The sequence below is a fragment of the Phyllobates terribilis genome, unplaced genomic scaffold (genome assembly GCF_046119375.1).
Source record: "Phyllobates terribilis strain yellow unplaced genomic scaffold, ASM4611937v1 Scaffold_3__8_contigs__length_932513732, whole genome shotgun sequence".
In the NCBI taxonomy this organism is placed as follows: domain Eukaryota; kingdom Metazoa; phylum Chordata; class Amphibia; order Anura; family Dendrobatidae; genus Phyllobates; species Phyllobates terribilis.
In genome coordinates, this window is record NW_027362763.1 from 627392728 (window position 1) to 627411705 (window position 18978).

The 18978-nt window shown below is 41.4% G+C and overlaps 1 protein-coding gene across 25 annotated transcripts in view; it reads left to right on the top strand.

Moving 5' to 3' along the window:
• Window positions 1–18365, top strand: part of AFDN (afadin, adherens junction formation factor) — a 504890-nt gene extending 486525 nt beyond the window's left edge. For 22 of the 25 annotated variants that reach the window (XM_073671547.1, XM_073671558.1, XM_073671563.1 and 19 more), the window contains 2 exons: window positions 17856–17940; window positions 18021–18365. In XM_073671547.1, the coding sequence (XP_073527648.1) occupies window positions 17856–17940; window positions 18021–18174 (239 nt within the window). In that variant the 3' untranslated portion in view covers window positions 18175–18365. The remainder of the gene's footprint in view (window positions 1–17855; window positions 17941–18020) is intronic. The other 3 variants (XM_073671557.1, XM_073671562.1, XM_073671565.1) reach the window with 1 other exon arrangement.
• Window positions 18366–18978: the final 613 nt, after the last annotated feature.

The following is an 18978-nucleotide window of genomic DNA, read 5'->3' on the forward strand; positions in this document are numbered from 1 at the left end:
TCATCCAGTCTTTCTTTAAAAGCTCTCATAGTGTCTCTTACAGTAGGGCATTCCTCATTCTGACTGTAAAGAACCCTTTCCTACTTGGCTGCTGCAATCTCTTTTCTTCCATCCATAATGAGTGCCCCCTGGTCCTTAGTATGATCTTTGGAAGGAATAAGTCATGTGCAAGTACTTTGTATAAACCACACATGTATTTATACATCTAAATTAGATCTCCTCTGAGGCATCTTGTTTCTAAGCTAAACATGCCCAACTTTTGCAACCTCTCATCATATGGGAGGCCTTCCGTCCCTTGTAATAATCTAGTTGATGCTTTTGAACTGACTCTAACTTCTGAATATCATTTTTAAAATGTGGTGCCGAAAACTGGATCCCATATGTGGACTCCATTGAGTTATAAAGGGGTAACAATACGTTGGGATCGCTGGATTTTATCTCTTTTTATACATCCTAAAATCTTGTTTGCTTTTGCGGCTGCTGCCTGACATTCAGTACTGCTGCTCAGCGTGTAACCAGAATATCCAAGTCCCGAGTACACTCCCATTTAATGTATATGCAGCAATACGATTACTCCGTCCTAGGACATTACTCTACATTTATCTAATTTTCCAAGTGTTTGCTTATTCAGACATCTTATTTTCATGCAAGGTGTAGGAAAGACTAAGTGCAACACAAAGGGAAGGGGGGAAAGGGGGCCCAGACTCTAGGGAAAGGGGTTAGTGGAGACCTCCTAGGCTGACCTTTTATCACCCTGTCTCTCCTAACATCCCTATATTGGTTCCGCACCAATCGCCGCACAGGAACCATGCCCTGTCTTTCCCTGGCGTTTGGCCCTGGCTAGGGAAGGGAGAGGATGAGCACTAGTCGATCCCCACTGACAACTAAAGACAACAAGGGGGAACTAACAAGGGAAGATAGCTTAGCTTTAGTCGACTTCAGAGAGATGAACACACGTCCTCTTAGCTCCAGAGAGGAAAAAGTAATACATTTGCTCCAAGCCTTCACAAAGGGTCATGTGAGTATCACCGGCATCCTCCTCTAGCTAACAGGTATTCATACACCCAGGCCAGGGTGTCAATTGTCAAGAGGAAGGTAGCCACTGGGTCCTAGAGAGACTGCTTCTAAAAAGTTGTCTGTAATGCCAAATGAAGAGATCTCCTGCAACCAACTGCAGGGCGACTGTCTGTCACTTCCGACACACCCGTGACACTTATCCAGATTATTTTATAATATTATACTGTCAGTCAGTTTTTAATATCTTACATAGTTTGGTGTCATCAGCAAAGACTGACACTTTACTCTTAATCCCATCCACAAGAACATTAATAAAGAAATTAAAAAGAACCGGTCCAAGAATAGATTTCTACGGTACCCCAGTGCTGACTATATCCCATTAAAAGAATGTACCATTTGCAATGACTTTGTTTCCTGTCTTTTAGCTAGTTCCTTACCCATCTACATATAGTTTCCCCTAGTCCTTGCTTCTGGAGCTTCAGTAGAAGGCTGTTATGTGGTACAGTATCAAATGTCTTTGCAAACTTCAGATAAATCACATGAGCCGCATGACATTCATTTTTGCACTTACCTCCTCATTGAAATCCAACATGACACAACTTATCTTCATATCTCTGCAGCTCATCTCTTATGATGCCCTCAAAAACTTTGCACACTACTGATGTCAGACTTACTGGACAGTAGATGCCTGGTTCCACCTTCTTACCTTTCTTAAAAATCTGTACCACATCAGCCATCCATCCTCCTATCCTCAGGCACCAACCCTGTTACAAGAGAGTCGAAGAAGATGAGATACAGCGGCCTGTTAATTGCTGAGCTCAATTCCCTTAATATCCATGGATGAATACCATCTTGCCCAGGGGATTTGTCAATGTTCAATTTTCTCAGACGCAGGTGTACTTCTTGTATTTAAACTAGTTATGTCAGGTGGTGAACTTTGATTTTTGCCGTGTTGAATGATCCCTTGAATAGTTATTTCATTGGTCAACACGAATGAAAAGTACCTGTTTAATATCTCAGCCTTTTCTTTTTCTATAATTATCTTATCTTTTAACCCCTTTACCCCTGAAGGTGGTTTGCACTTTAATGACCGGGCCAATTTTTACAATTCTGACCACTGTCACTTTATGAGGTAATTACTCTGGAACGCTTCAACGGATCCCCCTGATTCTGAGATTGCTTTTTCATGACATATTGTACTGCATGATTGTGGTAAAATTTATCTAATATGTCTTGCATTTATTTGTGAAAAATTAGAAAATTTGGGGAAAATCTAGAAAATGCCGCAATTTTCAAAATTTGAATTTTCATGCCCTTAAATCAGAGAGATATGTCACACATAATAGTTAATAAATAACATTTCCCACATTTTTACTTTACATCAGCACAATTTTGGAACCCAAAATTTTTTTTGTTAGGAAGTTATAACTGTTAAAAGTTGACAAGTGATATCTAATTTTTGCAACAAAATTTACAAAACCATTTTTTTAAGGACCACATCACATTTGAAGTCACTTTGAGGGGTGTACACTTTGAGGTGATAACCTTGATCCAGCAGTGGATGCGCCAAATCACACACAATTTTCCCACTCACTCCCAGGACAGGGCGGAATTCAAGGGGGTTAATAATAATAATATTTTTAATTATATATCGCCAACATATTCTGCAGCGCTTTACAATTCAGACACATTATCGGCACTGTCCCCATTGGGCCTCACAATCTAACTTCCCTATCAGTATGTCTTTGGCGTGTGGGAGGAAACCAGAGAACCCAGAGGAAACCAGGCAAACACGGGGAGAACATACAAACTCCTTGCAGATGTTGTCCTTGGTGGGATTTAAATCCAGGACTCCAGCAGTTTGTACAGCTTAATTCCGTGCCTGGCCCTCTTACTGACAGAATTTAAACCTCTCCTTAAAATGAATTAGGGACTCATCCATGCAGATGTCCCTTTGGGGCAAGCACACTTCAGCATACTTGTTGAAGTGCTTGATGACCGGCCGAACTTTGAAAAGACGATCAAAAGTTGGGATCATCTTGTGCAGGACACAGTGCATTATCGTTGTAATGCAAGAACTTGTGGATGGCCTCAAAATGTGTCTGGATCATGACCATTCGGAACACTGGAGTCTTATACAAAATGTCAACACTCCAATATTGCTGAACTTCTGGCTTCTTCAGTATCCCCACATGAAGGATCCAGGCCCCAAAACGTCATAATTTCTACTGCATCTGCAGGAGTCCAGTTAGAAAATGATGAGTGGTTTTGTGCCAAAAATTAGTGAGCGTACAAATTAGTATGGCCCACCATGAGGTTTAAAAAATCCTCAGAGAAAAAGACTTTAAAAAAGTCTATTTCTGTGAGGCTGGTGGTGTCAAACTTGATTCCTGATTCTGCTACAAAAGCAGGAATCAGTGGCTCATAATTTTCTGTGGGCGAGGTCCATACGGGGTCAGTAACAGGGGGCGCTAGTTTAGCTTCTGTCTTGGGGCTTCTTCGTGTCGGTTCCGCATCAACTAAGGAGGAGGAGGAATGAGAAAAATAAAGGTGGGATCCTCTTCCTCACTGTCAGTGTTGGAGGCAAGGAAAGCGTGTGCCTCCTCCACTGAATAGTGGGTTTGGGACGAGCTGGGCATTTTATTTTATTTATGTGGTGTGTGTATGTCAGTTCTTTATTCAGTTGTGTGTGTGTGTGCGTGTCAATGTCCTTGATGTAAACTTTTCTTTGAAAGAAAAAGATGAAAAAAAAGGAACAACCGGAGGTGGTGCAAACAGCGAGCACGAGTGCGGATCAGTAAACTGTGTCACTGATCAACGCTCAGCGGCCACTGGATATGCACACGGAAGTGGTGCAAAGGGGGGGGGGTGTAAAACAGCGAGCACAAGTGCAAATCAATGATCTGCTGTCACTGATTAGCGTTCGGCCGCTGCAGGAAGCACAAAAAAAAACTGCCAAAGTTGACCGATCAAGTACTAATCAGCGCTTGGTGGCAGAAAAGGGGGGTAGAAGGAATGGGAGAGGGGGGTGATGAGAAGAGATCAAAAAATCTACTTACAGTTGTCTTCTGGAGCAACAGGAGCAGCGATTGTGGTGTCACAGGGTTCTGTGGCACCGCAAGGCCCAGCACGATCGGACAGTGACCGTCCTGTACAAAACAAAAAGTCAGTGGGAAAAAAGTGTAAAACAGCGAACACGAGTGCTTATCTATGATTTGCATCACTGATCAACGCTCGGTGGCTGCTGGATGCACGCACGGAGTTGATGCAAAGTGGGGGAGGGGAATGCACAGGGACTAAAAAAAAGTCCTTTAAAACAGCAAGCACAGATGTTGATCAGTGATGTAGTCACTAATCAGCATATGATCAGCGCTCTTACAACACCAATCCTAGAATGGACAGCAGTATGTCAGGCAATCTGATTGCCTGACACACTGAGAAATGCTGCGATTGGCTGTTCAAAATTGAACAGCTAATCACAGCGATCGTACTTTCGTGGGGGGAAGTGACACCCCTCAGAATGATGACACCATTTACCCTGAGGTAAGATGGCGCCGTAACTTTAGTGTGATCACCGCGACTTCGGTCGCAGTACCACATTAAAGTTTTTTCGGAATAGTACGTGCCTAGCAGGAGCTTACTATTACTGACCTCGTCATAAAGGGGTTAATGGGCCAATACCATCAGTTTTTTTCTTTTTGGCATTGATGTACAGTATTTATACATTTTTTTAATTTGTTTTAATTTCTCTGGCAATTTGTGTTTTAGTAGCTAAATTTGCTAGTTAGATTTCTTTGTTACATTTCTTATTGAAATTTTTATACTCCTGAAATGCTATTTCTGTATTCTCGGCCTTCGAGATTTTGAATGCCCTTTGTTTTTGTCTTATTAAGCTTTGTACTGTCTTCTTTATCCATAATGGTTTCTCTTTATTCCAGGACATTTTATTACCAGAGGGTATAAGTTTTCTACAGGATTCTAATAGTATATCCTTAAACATGCCCCATTTATGTTCTTTATCCCCACTTAAAAGTGGGGATAAACCCGCTCAAAAGTTTACATACCCCGGCAGAACATACTAAGAGAAATTGATTAGTTATAGTTGTTAGAGAGGTGCTCCAAGATTGGGAAATCCTCCTGTATAGAGATAATACAGGCCCACTGTAGTAGTTTTAAATAATGAACACTTTTAAATGATAATTAATAAAAGATAGTTTTTAATGCATCCCTTATACTGGGTCTATTTACCCTTTGGGTAATATGTTGTCTTGAAATTTTCGTACCCGAAGGGCTGCTCACACTCTGATTTATTGATCAAACAGTAGTTTCAAACCATATATGGGATATTTTCAAGTTCAGAAAATATTGAGAAACAAGTTATTTCTATTTTCTCTTATTGACTAAGTGCTAGGAAGCAAACAGAAGCTCAGTAGGGTTTTATCCAAATAAATGATGAATTAATAAAAATGTTATGCTAACCAGGTGATGTGATAACACAACAATATTAGAGCATGTAATCCCAGCTGGTACGAGTCCACATGCATCTGCGAGGACCAGATGCATGTACGTAAAATATTGTGGAGAATCTGCTCTGCTGATAAACGAAGGACAAATCCAAGTGCACACATGATTGTGCGGTAAACGCAAATTTTCCACACAATCTCATGCGAACTTGGATTTGTCCTTCCTTTATGAACAGTGCAGATTATCCACAATATTTTCCTTCTATGTATATTTTCTCTTATTAATGCTTGTAGAAATGACAAATTTGGTTCAAAATCAACATTTAATTGGAAAAAAGTAATTTTTCATTATTTTATTCCAAAATTTGTAAATTTCTGTGACCTTTCTGAAGGGTTAACAAAAATTCCTGAATGTATTATTGAATACTTTGAGGGGTGCAGATTTTTTAAATGGTGTCACATGTGTGGGGTTTCCAATATACACTACCGTTCAAAAGTTTGGGGTCATTTAGAAATTTCATTATTTTTGAAAGAAAAGCACATTTTTTTTCAGTGAAGCTAACATTAAATGAATCAGAAATACACTCTATACCCGGGGTCTCAAACAGGCACAGACCCCGTAACGATCGCGGCTCTCTCCAGCAGCCACCGACATCAGCGCTGTAGTCCAGTGTATTGCTGCGCAGAGATCGGCTCTCTGCACAGCAATACCAGTGTCCGAGGCCAGAAGCTGACATCTGCGTCCCAGCGCAGCGGCGTATGACGTCACTGCCATGCGTAGATGTCAGCTGCTGGCCTCTGATAGGCCGGCGTCTGACACTGGTATTGCTGTGCAGAGAGCCGGTCTCTGCGCAGCAATACACTGGACTACAGCGCTGATGGCGGCTGCTGGAGAGAGACTCTATCGTTACGGGGTCTGTGCCTGCGGGCCACAGGTGCATGAAGGAGGCCGAGGGAACGGAAGACAGGTGAGAATCTTTTTTCTTTTTTTTTTTTCTCATGTGAAATACAGCACAGGGGGGCACTGTGCGCAGTATGGGGGGGCGGGGACCCTGACCGCAGTATGGGGGGACGGGAACCCTGACCGCAGTATGGGGGGACGGGGACCCTGACCGCAGTATGGGGGGACGGGGACCCTGACCGCAGTATGGGAGACCTGGATGGGAGACCATGTCTGCAATATGGGGGACCTGGATGGGAGACCATATCTGCAATATGGGGGACCTGGATGGGAGACCATGTCTGCAATATGGGGGACCTGGATGGGAGACCATGTCTGCAATATGGGGGACCTGGATGGGAGACCATGTCTGCAATATGGGGGACCTGGATGGGAGACCATGTCTGCAGTATGGGGGACCTGGATGGGAGACCATGTCTGCAGTATGGGGGACCTGGATGGGAGACCATATCTGTAATATGGGGGACCTGGATGGGAGACCATGTCTGCAATATGGGGGACCTGGATGGGAGACCATGTCTGCAATATGGGGGACCTGGATGGGAGACCATGTCTGCAGTATGGGGGACCTGGATGGGAGACCATGTCTGCAGTATGGGGGACCTGGATGGGAGACCATGTCTGCAGTATGGGGGACCATGTCTGCAGGATGGGAGACCATGTCTGCAGTATGGGGGACCTGGATGGGAGACCATGTCTGCAGTATGGGGGACCTGGATGGGAGACCATGTCTGCAGTATGGGGGACCTGGATGGGAGACCATGTCTGCAATATGGGGGACCTGGATGGGAGACCATGTCTGCAGTATGGGGGACCTGGATGGGAGACCATGTCTGCAGTATGGGGGACCTGGATGGGAGACCATGTCTGCAGTATGGGGGACCTGGATGGGAGACCATGTCTGCAAGTTGAGGACCAGTTCAAAAGGTGTATAGAAAATAAAATGGTATCACTAAAAATGCCACTTTGTCATGCAAATAATGCGGCCCCCCAAATTAAATGTTTTTCCGTGTGCGGCCCATATGCCCAGCTGAGTTTGAGACCCCTGCTCTATACATTGTTATTGCGGTAAATGACTATTCTACAGTCATGGCCAAAAGTATTGAGAATGAGACAAATAGTAATTTTTCCAAAGTTTACTGCTTCATTTTTTGTAATGGCAATTTGCATATACTCCTGAATGTCAGAGTGATTAGCTTAACAGCAATTACTGTACTTGCAAAGTCAATATTTGCCCAGAAAAATGAACTTTAACCCCCAAAACACATTTCAACATCATTGAAGTCCTGCCTTAAAAGGAGCAGCTAACATCGTTTTAGTGATTGATCCATTAACACAGGAGTGGGTGTTGAGGACAGGGCTGGCGATCAATCAGTCATAATTAAGTAAGAATGACATCACTGGACACTTTAAAAGGAGGCTGGTTCTTGGTATCATTGTTTCTCTTCAGTTAACCATGGTTATCTCTAAAGAAACACGTGCAGCCATCATTGCACTGCACAAAAATGGCCTAACGGGGAAGAGTATCGCAGCTACAAAGATTGCACCTCAGTCAACAATCTATCGCATCATCAAGAACTTCAAGGAGAGAGCTTCCATTGTTGTCAAAAAGGCTCCAGGGCGCCCAAGAAAGACCAGCAAGCACCAGGACCGTATCTTAAAACTGTTTCAGCTGCGGGATCGGACTACCAGCAGTGCCGAGCTTGCTCAGGAATGGCAGCAGGCTGGTGTGAGTGCTTCTGCACGCACTGTGAGGCGGAGACTCTTTAAGCAAGGGCTGGTTTCAAGGAGGGCAGCAAAGAAGCCACTTCTCTCCAGAAAAAACATCAGGGACCGACTGATATTCTGCAAAAGGTACAGGGAGTGGACTTCTGAGGACTGGGGCAAAGTCATTTTCTCTGATGAATCCCCTTTTCGATTATTTGGGACATCTGGAAAACCGCTTATTCGGAGAAGAAGAGGTGAGCGCTACCACCAGTCTTGTCTTATGCCAACTGTAAAACATCCTGAAACCATTCATGTGTGGGGTTGCTTCTCAGCCAAGGGAATCGGCTCACTCACAGTCTTGCCTAAAAACACAGCCATGAATAAAGAATGGTACCAGAATGTCCTCCAAGAGCAACTTCTCCCAACCGTCCAAGAGCAGTTTGGCACCCAAAAATGCCTTTTCCAGCATGATGGAGCACCTTGCCATAAAGCAAAGGTGATAACAAAATGGTTCATGGAACAAAACATAGAGATTTTGGGTCCATGGCCTGGAAACTCCCCAGATCTTAATCCCATTGAGAACTTGTGGTCAATCATCAAGAGACGGGTGGACAAACAAAAACCAACAAATTCTGGCAAAATGCAAGCATTGATTATGCAAGAATGGACTGCTATCAGTCAGGATTTGGTCCAAAAGTTGATTGAGAGCATGCCAGGGAGAATTACAGAGGTCTTGAAGAAGGGGCAACACTGCAAATATTGACTTGCTGCATTAACTCATTCTAACTGTCAATATAACCTATTGGTACTCATAATATGATTGCAATTATATTTCTGTATGTGATATAAACATCAGACAAACATTAATAAAAACCAGAGGCCAGCAGATCATGTGAAAATATAATTTTGGTGTCATTCTCAAAACTTTTGGCCATGACTGTAGCTGCAAACGTCTTGTTTTTATTGCAATATCTACATAGGTGTATAGAGGCCCATTTCCAACAACCACCACTCCAGTGTTGTAATGGTACATTGTGTTTGCAAACTGTGTAAGAAGGCTAATGGATGTTTAGAAAACCCTTGCACAAGTATTTTAGCCCAGCTGAAAACTGTTTGGCTGATTTGAGAAGCTATAAAATTGACCTTCCTTTGAGCTAGTTTGTTTGTTCTATGAAACTCTCAAAATGGCCAGAAAAAAGAGAACTTTCATGAGAAACTCGACAGTCTATTCTTGTTAGAAATGAAGGCTATTCCATGCGAGAAATTGCCAAGAAACTGAAGATTTCCTACAACGGTGTGTACTACTCCCTTCAGAGGAGAGCACAAACAGGCTCTAACCAGAGTAGAAAGAGAAGTGCGAGGCCCCGCTTCACAACTGAGCAACAAGACAAGTACATTAGAGTCTCTAGTTTGAGAAATCGACGCCTCACAGCTCTTCAACTGGCAGCTTCATTAAATAGTACACGCAAAACGCCAGTGTCAACGTCTACAGTGAAGAGGCCCGGGATGCTGGCCTTCAGGGCAAAGTGGCAAAGAAAAAGCCATATCTGAGACTGGCTAATAAAAGGAAAAGATTAATATGGACAAAAGAACACGTACATTGGACAGAGGAAGATTGGAAAAAAGTTTCTATCAAGCATGGTGGAGGTAATGTGATGGTCTGGGGTTGCTTTGGTGCTGGTAAAGTGGGAGATTTGTACAAGGTAAATGGTACAAGGTAAATTTTGAATAAGGAAGGCTATCACTCCATTTTGCAACGCCATGCCATACCCTGTGGACAGTGCTTGATTGGAGCCCATTTCATCCTACAACAGGACAATGACCCAAAGCACACCTCCAAATTATGCATGAACTATTTAGGGAAGAAGCAGGCAGCTGGTATTCTATCTGTAATGGAGTGGCCAGCGCAGTCACCAGATCTCAACCCCATTGATCTGTTGTGGGAGCAGCTTGACCCTATGGTACGCAAAAAGTGCCCATCAAGCCAATCCAACTTGTGGGAGGGGCTTAAGGAAGCATGGGGTGAAATTTCTCAAGATGACCTCCGCAAATTAACAGCTAGAATGCCAAAGGTCTGCAATGCTATAATTGCTGCAAAGGGAGCATTCTTTGTTGAAAGCAAAGTTTGACGGAGAAAATTATTCTTTCTAATAAGTCATTATTTCTAACCTTGTCAATGTCTGGACTATATTTTCTATTCATTTTGAAACTCATTTGATAAGTATAAAAGTATGAGTTTTCATGGAAAATCCAAAATTGTCTGGGTGACCCCAATTTTTTGAACGGTAGTGTATACAGTGAAGAAAATAAGAGTGTGTTTTCATCACCAGCATGTGGAAATTTTACATTTTTGATAATGAAACAAAGCTTGAATATTTTATCCTGAGGTGCCTTTCTTACTTTACTTTTTCTTGGTGAAGAAAATAAGTATTTGATACACTGCCAATTTATCAAGTTTTCTCACCTACAAAGAATGGAGAGGTCTGTAATTTTTAGCGAAGGTACACTTCAACTGTGAGAGACAGAATCTAAAAATTAAAACCAGAAAATAATGTATGATTTTAAATAATTAAATTGCATTTTATTTTATGAAATAAGCCTATGATCATCTACAAACTAGCAAGAATTCTGTCTCTCACAGACCTGTTAGTTTTTTTTAAGAAGCCCCCCTACTCTGCACTCGTTACCTGTATTAATTTCACCTGTTTAAACTCGTTACCTGTATAAAAGACACATGTCTACACACTCAATCAATCACAATCCAGCTTCTCCACCATGGCCAAGACCAAAGAGCTGTTTAAGGACATCAGGGACAAAATTGTAGACCTGCACAAGGCTGAGAAAGGGCTACAGGACAATAGACAAGCAGCTTGGTGAGAAGGCAACAACTGTTGGCACCATTATTAGAAAATGGAAGAAACACAAGATGACTGTCAATCTTTCTCGGTCTGGGACTCCATAAGTTCAACAATGAACAGTCAAGCACGACTATATGTCCACCAAACTACACAAACCTATGAATATGACACATAGTCAAAATATAATAATACAATAATTTATTTGATTACAATTAAAAGATTTTAAGATACAATTACACATAGAAGAAGAAAAAACTGCCCAGGTATAATGGACATCTGGGGGTCAGCAGGTAAAATTACAGAGGACACTGATCTCAAACAACAGCCACAGAATCCACCAAAAATATTTTATTCAAATTAAAAGTGCATATAGTAAAGTGCATAGTGCAATAAATATTAGGAGTGGGTGTAAATACACTAACACACAATGCAGTACAAAGTTATTATTATATCTTCCCTATGTATAAATACATAGTAAGATGTTTAAGGGGAAGAATGGATTGCAATGGTAGCTGTAAGTCCGCATATGTAGTTAAGTTTGTCATATGGATCAACAAGTGTCACCATAGTAAAATGATAATACAGTGAAATACCTGCCGGTCCCCCCAGAGTCCACAGAGATCCGACGCGCATTTCACCGATGGCTTTAACGAGGATATAGTATCAGGCATAGAGGTAAGGTATATAAAGGAGGACCAACCAATAAGAGGACAGTCATCATAATTAATTGGTAGGATACACGTGTGCAGGCATAGGGCTATGCTTTAGTAAGCCAATCCCAGTCGCATCAGGGGTCCGCGTCTCCATAGAGCGCAGTCCACCGGAAGCGACGGCATCGGCGTGCGTGTCATGTTGAACCGCAAAATGCGGAAGTGACGTATATTGCACATCCGGTGTCAAGTTAAGCCGCAAGAGGTGAAAGTGACGGAAGTGCGTGTCATTGCGTGTCATTTTCTTTGGCACACATTAGTTTTTTCACTTTGTATTCAGGTATACACTATACTGACCTATGCACAATAAGATCTGCGTTCCACCGTGACACGCAATGTGCGTTGTTTCACTGGATTTACCACTTACGTCACTTTCACCTCTTGCTGCTTAATTTGACACCGGATGTGCAATATACGTCACTTCCGCATTTTGCGGTTCAACATGACACGCACGCTGATGCCGTCGCTTCCGGTGGACCGCGCTCTATGGAGATGCGGACCCCTGATGCGACCGGGATTGGCTTACTAAAGCATAGCGCTATGCCTGCACACGTGTATCCTACCAATTAATTATGATGACTGTTCTCTTCTTGGTTGGTCCTCCTTTATATACCTTACCTCTATGCCTGACACTATATCCTCGTTAAAGCCATCGGCAAAACACTCGTCGGATCTCTGTGGACTCTGGGGGGACTGGCAGGTATTTCACTGTATTATCATTTTACTATGGTGACACTTGTTGATCCATATGACATACTGAGCTACATATGCATACTTACAGCTACCATTGCAATCCATTCTTCCCCTTAAACATCTTATTATGTATTTATACATAGGTAAGATATAATAATAACTTTGCACTGCATTGTGTTAGTGCATTTACACTCACTTGGGCTAATATTTATTGCACTATGCACTTTACCATATGCACTTTTAATTTGAATAATATATTATTGGTTGATTCTGTGGCTGTTGATTTGAGATCAGTGTCCTCTGTAATTTTACCTGCTGACCCCCAGATGTCCATTATACCTGAATATCTATTAAGTAGTTATTGTATTATTATATTTTGACTATGTGTCATATTCATAGGTTCAGTCTGGAACTCCATGCAAGATCTCGCCTTGTGGGGTAAGTATGATTCTGAGAAAGGTCAGGAATCAGTCCAGAACTACACAGGAGGACCTGGTCAATGACTTGAAGAGAGTTGGGACCACAGTCTCAAACATTACTATTAGTAACACACTACACCGTCATAGATTAAAATCCTGCAGGACACATAAGATCCCCCTGCTCATGTCAGCATATGTCCAGGCCCGTTTGAAGTTTGCCAATGATCATCTGGATGATCCAGAGGAGGCATGTGAGAAGGTCATGTGATCAGATGAAACTAGAAGAGAACTTTTTAGTATCAACTCCACCCGCTGGGTTTGGAGAAAGAAGTATGAGTACAACCCCAAAAGCACCGTCCCAACCGTGAAGCATGGTGGAGAAAACCTCATACTTTGGGAGTGCTTTTCTGCAAAGGGGACAAGATGACTGCACCATATTGAAAGGAGGATGGATGGGTCATGTATCGCTAGATTTTGGCTAACAACCTTCCCTCAGTAAACTCATTGAAGATGGGTCATGGCTGAGTCTTCCAGCATGACAATGACCCAAAACACCACAGCCAGGGCAACTAAGGAGTGACTCCGTAAGAAGCATTTCAAGGTCCTGGAGGTGGCCTAGCCAGTCTCCAGACCTGAACCCAATAGAAAATCTTTGGAGGGAGCTGAAACTCTGTTGCCCAGCGACAGCCCAAAACCTGAAAGATCTGGAAAAGATCTACAGTACAGACCAAAAGTTTGGACACACCTTCTCACTTGAAGATTTTTCTGTATTTTCATGACTTTGAAAATTGTACATTCACACTGAAGGCATCAAAACTATGAATTAACACATGTGGAATTATATACTTAACAAAAAAGTGTGAAACAACTGAAAATATGTCTTATATACTAGGTTCTTCAAAGTAGCCACCTTTTGCTTTGATGACTGCTTTGCACACTCTTGGCATTCTCTTGATGAGCTTCAAGAGGTAGTCACCGAAAATGGTTTTCACTTCACAGGTGTGCCCTGTCAGGTTTAATAAGTGGAATTTCTTGCCTTATAAATGGGGTTGGACCATCAGTTGTGTTGTGCAGAAGTCAGGTGGATACACAGCTGATAGTCCTACTGAATAGACTGTTAGCTGCTTTTTTATTGCCATAATTCAAATTCTAAGTAAAGAAAAATGAGTGGCCATCATTACTTTAAGAAATTAATGTCAGCCAGTCCGAAAAATTGGGCAAACTTTGAAAGTGTCCCCAAGTGCAGTTGCAAAAACCACCAAGCGCAACAAAGAAACTTGCTCACATGAGGACCGCCCAAGGAAAGGAAGACCAAGAGTCACCTCTGCTTCTGAGGATAAGTTTATCCGAGTCACCAGCCTCAGAAATCACAGGTTAACAGCAGCTCAGATTAGAGACCAGGTCAATGCCACACAGAGTTCTAGCAGCAGACACATCTCTACAACAACTGTTAAGAGGAGACTTTGTGCAGCAGGCCTTCATAGTAAAATAGCTGCTAGGAAACCACTGCTAAGGACAGGCAACAAGCAGAAGAGACTTGTTTGGGCTAAAGAACACAATGAATGGACATTAGACCAGTGGAAATCTGTGCTTTGGTCTGATGAGTCCAAATTTGAGATCTTTGGTTCCAACCACCGTGTCTTTGTGCGACGAAGAAAAGGTGAACGGATGGACTCTACATGCCTGGTTCCCACCGTGAAGCATGGAGGAGGAGGTGTGATGGTGTGGGGGTGCTTTGCTGGTGACACTGTTGGGTATTTATTCAAAATTGAAGGCATACTGAACCAGCATGGCTACCACAGCATCTTGCAGCGGCATGCTATTCCATCCGGTTTGCGTTTAGTTGGACCATCATTTATTTTTCAACAGGACAATGACCCCAAACACACTTCCAGGCTGTGTAAGGGCTATGTGACCAAGAAGGAGAGTGATGGGGTGCTATGCCAGATGACCTGGCCTCCACAGTCACCAGACCTGAACCTAATCGAGATGGTTTGGGGGTGAGCTGGACTGCAGAGTGAAGACAAAAGGGCCAACAAGTGCTAAGCATCTCTGGGAACTCCTTCAAGATTGTTGGAAGACCATTTCCGGAGACTACCTCTTGAAGTTCATCAAGAGAATGCCAAGAGAGTGCAAGCAGTCATCAAAGCAAAAGGTGGCTACTTTGAAGAACCTAGAATATCAGACATATTTTCAGTTGTTTCACACTTTTTTGTTAAGTATATAATTCCACATGTGTTAATTCATAGTTTTGATGCCTTCAGTGTGAATGTACAATTTTCATAGTCATCAAAATACAGAAAAATATTTAAATGAGAAGGTGTGTCCAAACTTTTGGTCTGTACTGTATATGGAGGAGTGGGCCAAAATCCTTACTGCAGTATGTGCAAACTTGGCCAAGAACTACAGGAAGCGTCTGACCTTCGTAATTGCAAACAAAGGTTTCTGTGCCAAATATTTAGTGTTTTTTTTTATTGTGTCAAATACTTATTTCATGCAATAAAATGCTAATTAATTCTGTAAAAATCATGCAATGTGATTTTCTGGATTTTTTTTTTATAGATTCTGTCTGACAGGTGAAGTATACCTACGATTAAAATTACTGACTTCTCCATTCTTTGTAAGTGGGAAAACTTGCAAAATCGGCAGTGTATCAAATACTTATTTTCCCCAGTGTATAGGCCTCTCAACCACTTCAGAACAGAATGAAAAGTGAAGAGGTCCCTAAAAAATAGATTTTGTAAATTTTGTTGAACGAAATAAATAGATTAACTGCAATTTTTAAAGTCTTCTAACTTCCTAACAAAATAAGGCTAAATTCACTCATCCATGTTTTGCGGTCTGATTACGGACACTGGTCTGTCGACCAGAATGCTACAACCTATTATAATTCTATGAGGCTGTCTCATTGGGGTCAGAAGACAGAAGCGGACGGTCAGTGTATTGCATTCCATACTTGGAACACAAATGTTTAATCCGGCTTAAAAGTATGTTTGAAAAATTATGCTGATGGTCAAAACTGGCTGAAGTAGAAGAAATTTAATACATGCATTGTGCACATACCTATAGCTAAGGGGGGTAAATAAAAGGGGGTTTACAGGACAAATGTATTTTTTTCACTATAGGTCTGCTAACGACAGTTTCTAACTACCTATCTGGCGTCGGCTCAGAGCGGTCACAGACAACTCCCGCCAGCGATTCTGCTGCTTCGCCTGAGCAGAGCAGCTCTTCCTGGCTTCTCTATTGCTGGGGCGTCTTTGAAGACGTCATGCTAATTGACAGCCAGGAGCCGGTGTTCAATCAGCATTACATCGGCAGTCACTTCCCATCAACAGATCAAAGAAGAAGAGAAGTAGCTACCTTGACGTCAGCGGAAGCCGTAGCATCACCGTCAGGAGTGGTCTGTGACCGCTTTGAGCTTGCAGAGATCGGCGATTGGCAGGTAATTAGTAAGTGCTTGCCTGTTCATTCTTAGGCCTATAGTAAAAAATAACTTAGTCACGGATAACTAGTGTAAGAAAGCCAGGTAGGACAGGGTTAAAACCTAGCACTAAAGGTCCTGATTAGAGGCACCTGATTACCTATGACTAGAACTTCCCCCCCAAATGTTCTCTTGAGGCAGTCACTTGGGGGGGGGGGGGAAGCTAAGCAGAGAGGAGTGTTAGGGAGAGACAAGTCATAATCTTTCTGACAAGAGACTGCACAGGCTTTGTGCACCAAACTGCAAGTATCACTGGTATCTCTGGACTGTAGCTGTTTTGTTTGACCGAACTGGGACTATCTCAGCCGTGTATGAGTAGCCAGGGTCAATATTGTTTAGTTAGAGCCTTGATAAGGTTAGGGATTTTATGTTTTTGGTTTTGTCGGTACTGTACAGCCAGTGGAAATAAACATTCTATTTATGACTTTAAAACTCTGTGGCTTTGTGTTCTAAGCAACTATCCAAGAAAGTGAACCCCTACACCCCTTTAACAACATACTGCTTTTAATTAACATTTGCAAGAAGTATTCCAAAATTCTCCTATGTGAAGTGACTCATCAGATTTGAAAAAAGTTAAATTTGGCTGTGGCAGTAAATGGTTAAAATACTGATTAGTTTGCAACCTATGTTGGTTGTTTTCCCGAACTCAAGTAAAATCTTAATATTAGTTATAAAATAAAATATTTACTTTGTCCACCCCTGCTCCTGTCCTTGGAGTCTTTGTTAACAGAGCTTTAGCAATGTTGTGCTATGTGGCCGATAAAGTCACGGTCCCACTATCAGTATATGGTCAGTATTTTTTCTCAGGAGTGGGAGCCAAAACCAGGAGTGGGTGATAAATGCAGAATTGGTGACTTGTTTCTATTATACCTTTCCTCTCATTGTTCCTCACCTGGTTTTGGCTCCCACTCCTTAGCCAACAGTAAATCACATAATGAAGTGGTTAGTCATTTCTCAGTCTACAGTTTGGCTGATGTGGATTCATGTTGTGAAAAATCTAGATTAGGACTACTCCGCAATCGGTGTGGAAGACTTTAAAATATTTACTATTGTAACCTATATTTTTATGACTTTTTTGAAAACTCAAACATACATTTGTTTTAACAGCTGTATTTTTTTGATGTGAATTAGCATTTCTTCACATGTGTCATGGTTTTGTAATGAAAAGTCAGAATTTTTTATTCCTTTTATTTTTACAAAGCCCAAAAATGTAGTACATTTATGTTTTGGGTTGTTAAAAACAGCAAACAAAAATACAATTATTGCAAAATGGGTTTTTTTTTTGCTCTAGTTAGCTACTCACTTTTTTTTTTTTTGAGTCAGTAGATATCCCTTATTATTGCTAGAGATAAAAATGACAAACTAAGCTGTGATATATAAAACATATTTGCAGACTAACTCTGCAAATATGTTTCTCATCAGCACCATGGTTTCTAGTGTAAACAGAAGCTACAACAAAGTGCCTAATACAATAAATAAAATAAAACATATTTTGTAAATAAAACTGCATAAAATAAATGTTCTTTAAAACTATTTTTATTACCAGGGTCAAATTCTTACTCTGGATCAACAAATGTTGTGGTTGGAAACACAGAAATGTACAAGGATTTAAGAGACAAAAGGTTAAACAGGTAAACATATATGTGTATTGGTCTCCATATTTTCACATGTTTCTTCTTCTTTTATTCTAAATACACTTTATTTCGTCCAGCCAGGAAGGTGATTTCACAAATACTGGTGGAGCCCCAGAAAGCTTGACTTTTAAGGAACGCCAACGCCTCTTTTCCCAGGGTCAAGATGTTTCAAATAAAGTAAAAGCCTCCCGCAAGCTAATGGAACTGGAGAATGAGCTAAATACAAAATAACAATGTAGAATTCCACTGAAGGGAAACATGGATTTATAGTTTGAATTTTTTTCTTAAGCATATGACTTTGGGGGAAGGGTTTAATGGTTAAAGTTGTACAAATAAGAGAAATATATTTTTTTTCTGTTTAAAAAAAAAAAAAAAAAAGATTTAGACTGTTCATTTAAAATATAGCGAAAAATCAATTTATACAGATAAAATTATGAAGATTAAGATAAATGTACTTGTGCATGCATATATACAAATATATGCACAAGTGTATTTATGTTAATCTTCACCACTTTAATATATATATATATATATATATATATATATATATATATAGACTGTGATGGTTACATAAAAAACTGACTTTTTGCAGTATATTACCATGTTCCTTAGGGTATGTACACACGGTCAGGAGCCACTGCAGGTTTGAAGCTGCGTGTTATGTCAAACCTGCAGCATCCAGATGTTACTGTGGCTCACCCGAGGAAACTGACATGCGGCTCGTCTTTTCAGACCCGCAGCATGTCAATTTCTCTGGCGGGTCCGCATGCGGGCTTTCCCCATAGACTAACCTCTATGACAAAAGTCCACAGGTGGAAAAAAAATGGCGTCACTCATTTGCTGTTACTCCACAGTGTCGGGGCCGCAGGTGGCTCCGGTCAGTGTCCACATACCCTTATACTGTATTTTTGAGTGCTAAATGGTAGTTTTTTTAGCTAAACTGAAATATTCTCTCACACCTCTAGCAACTGTAGTTACACATGTTACCTTAGAAGTATGTAAATATATGAATAGTAGAAGAATTACAATTCATTA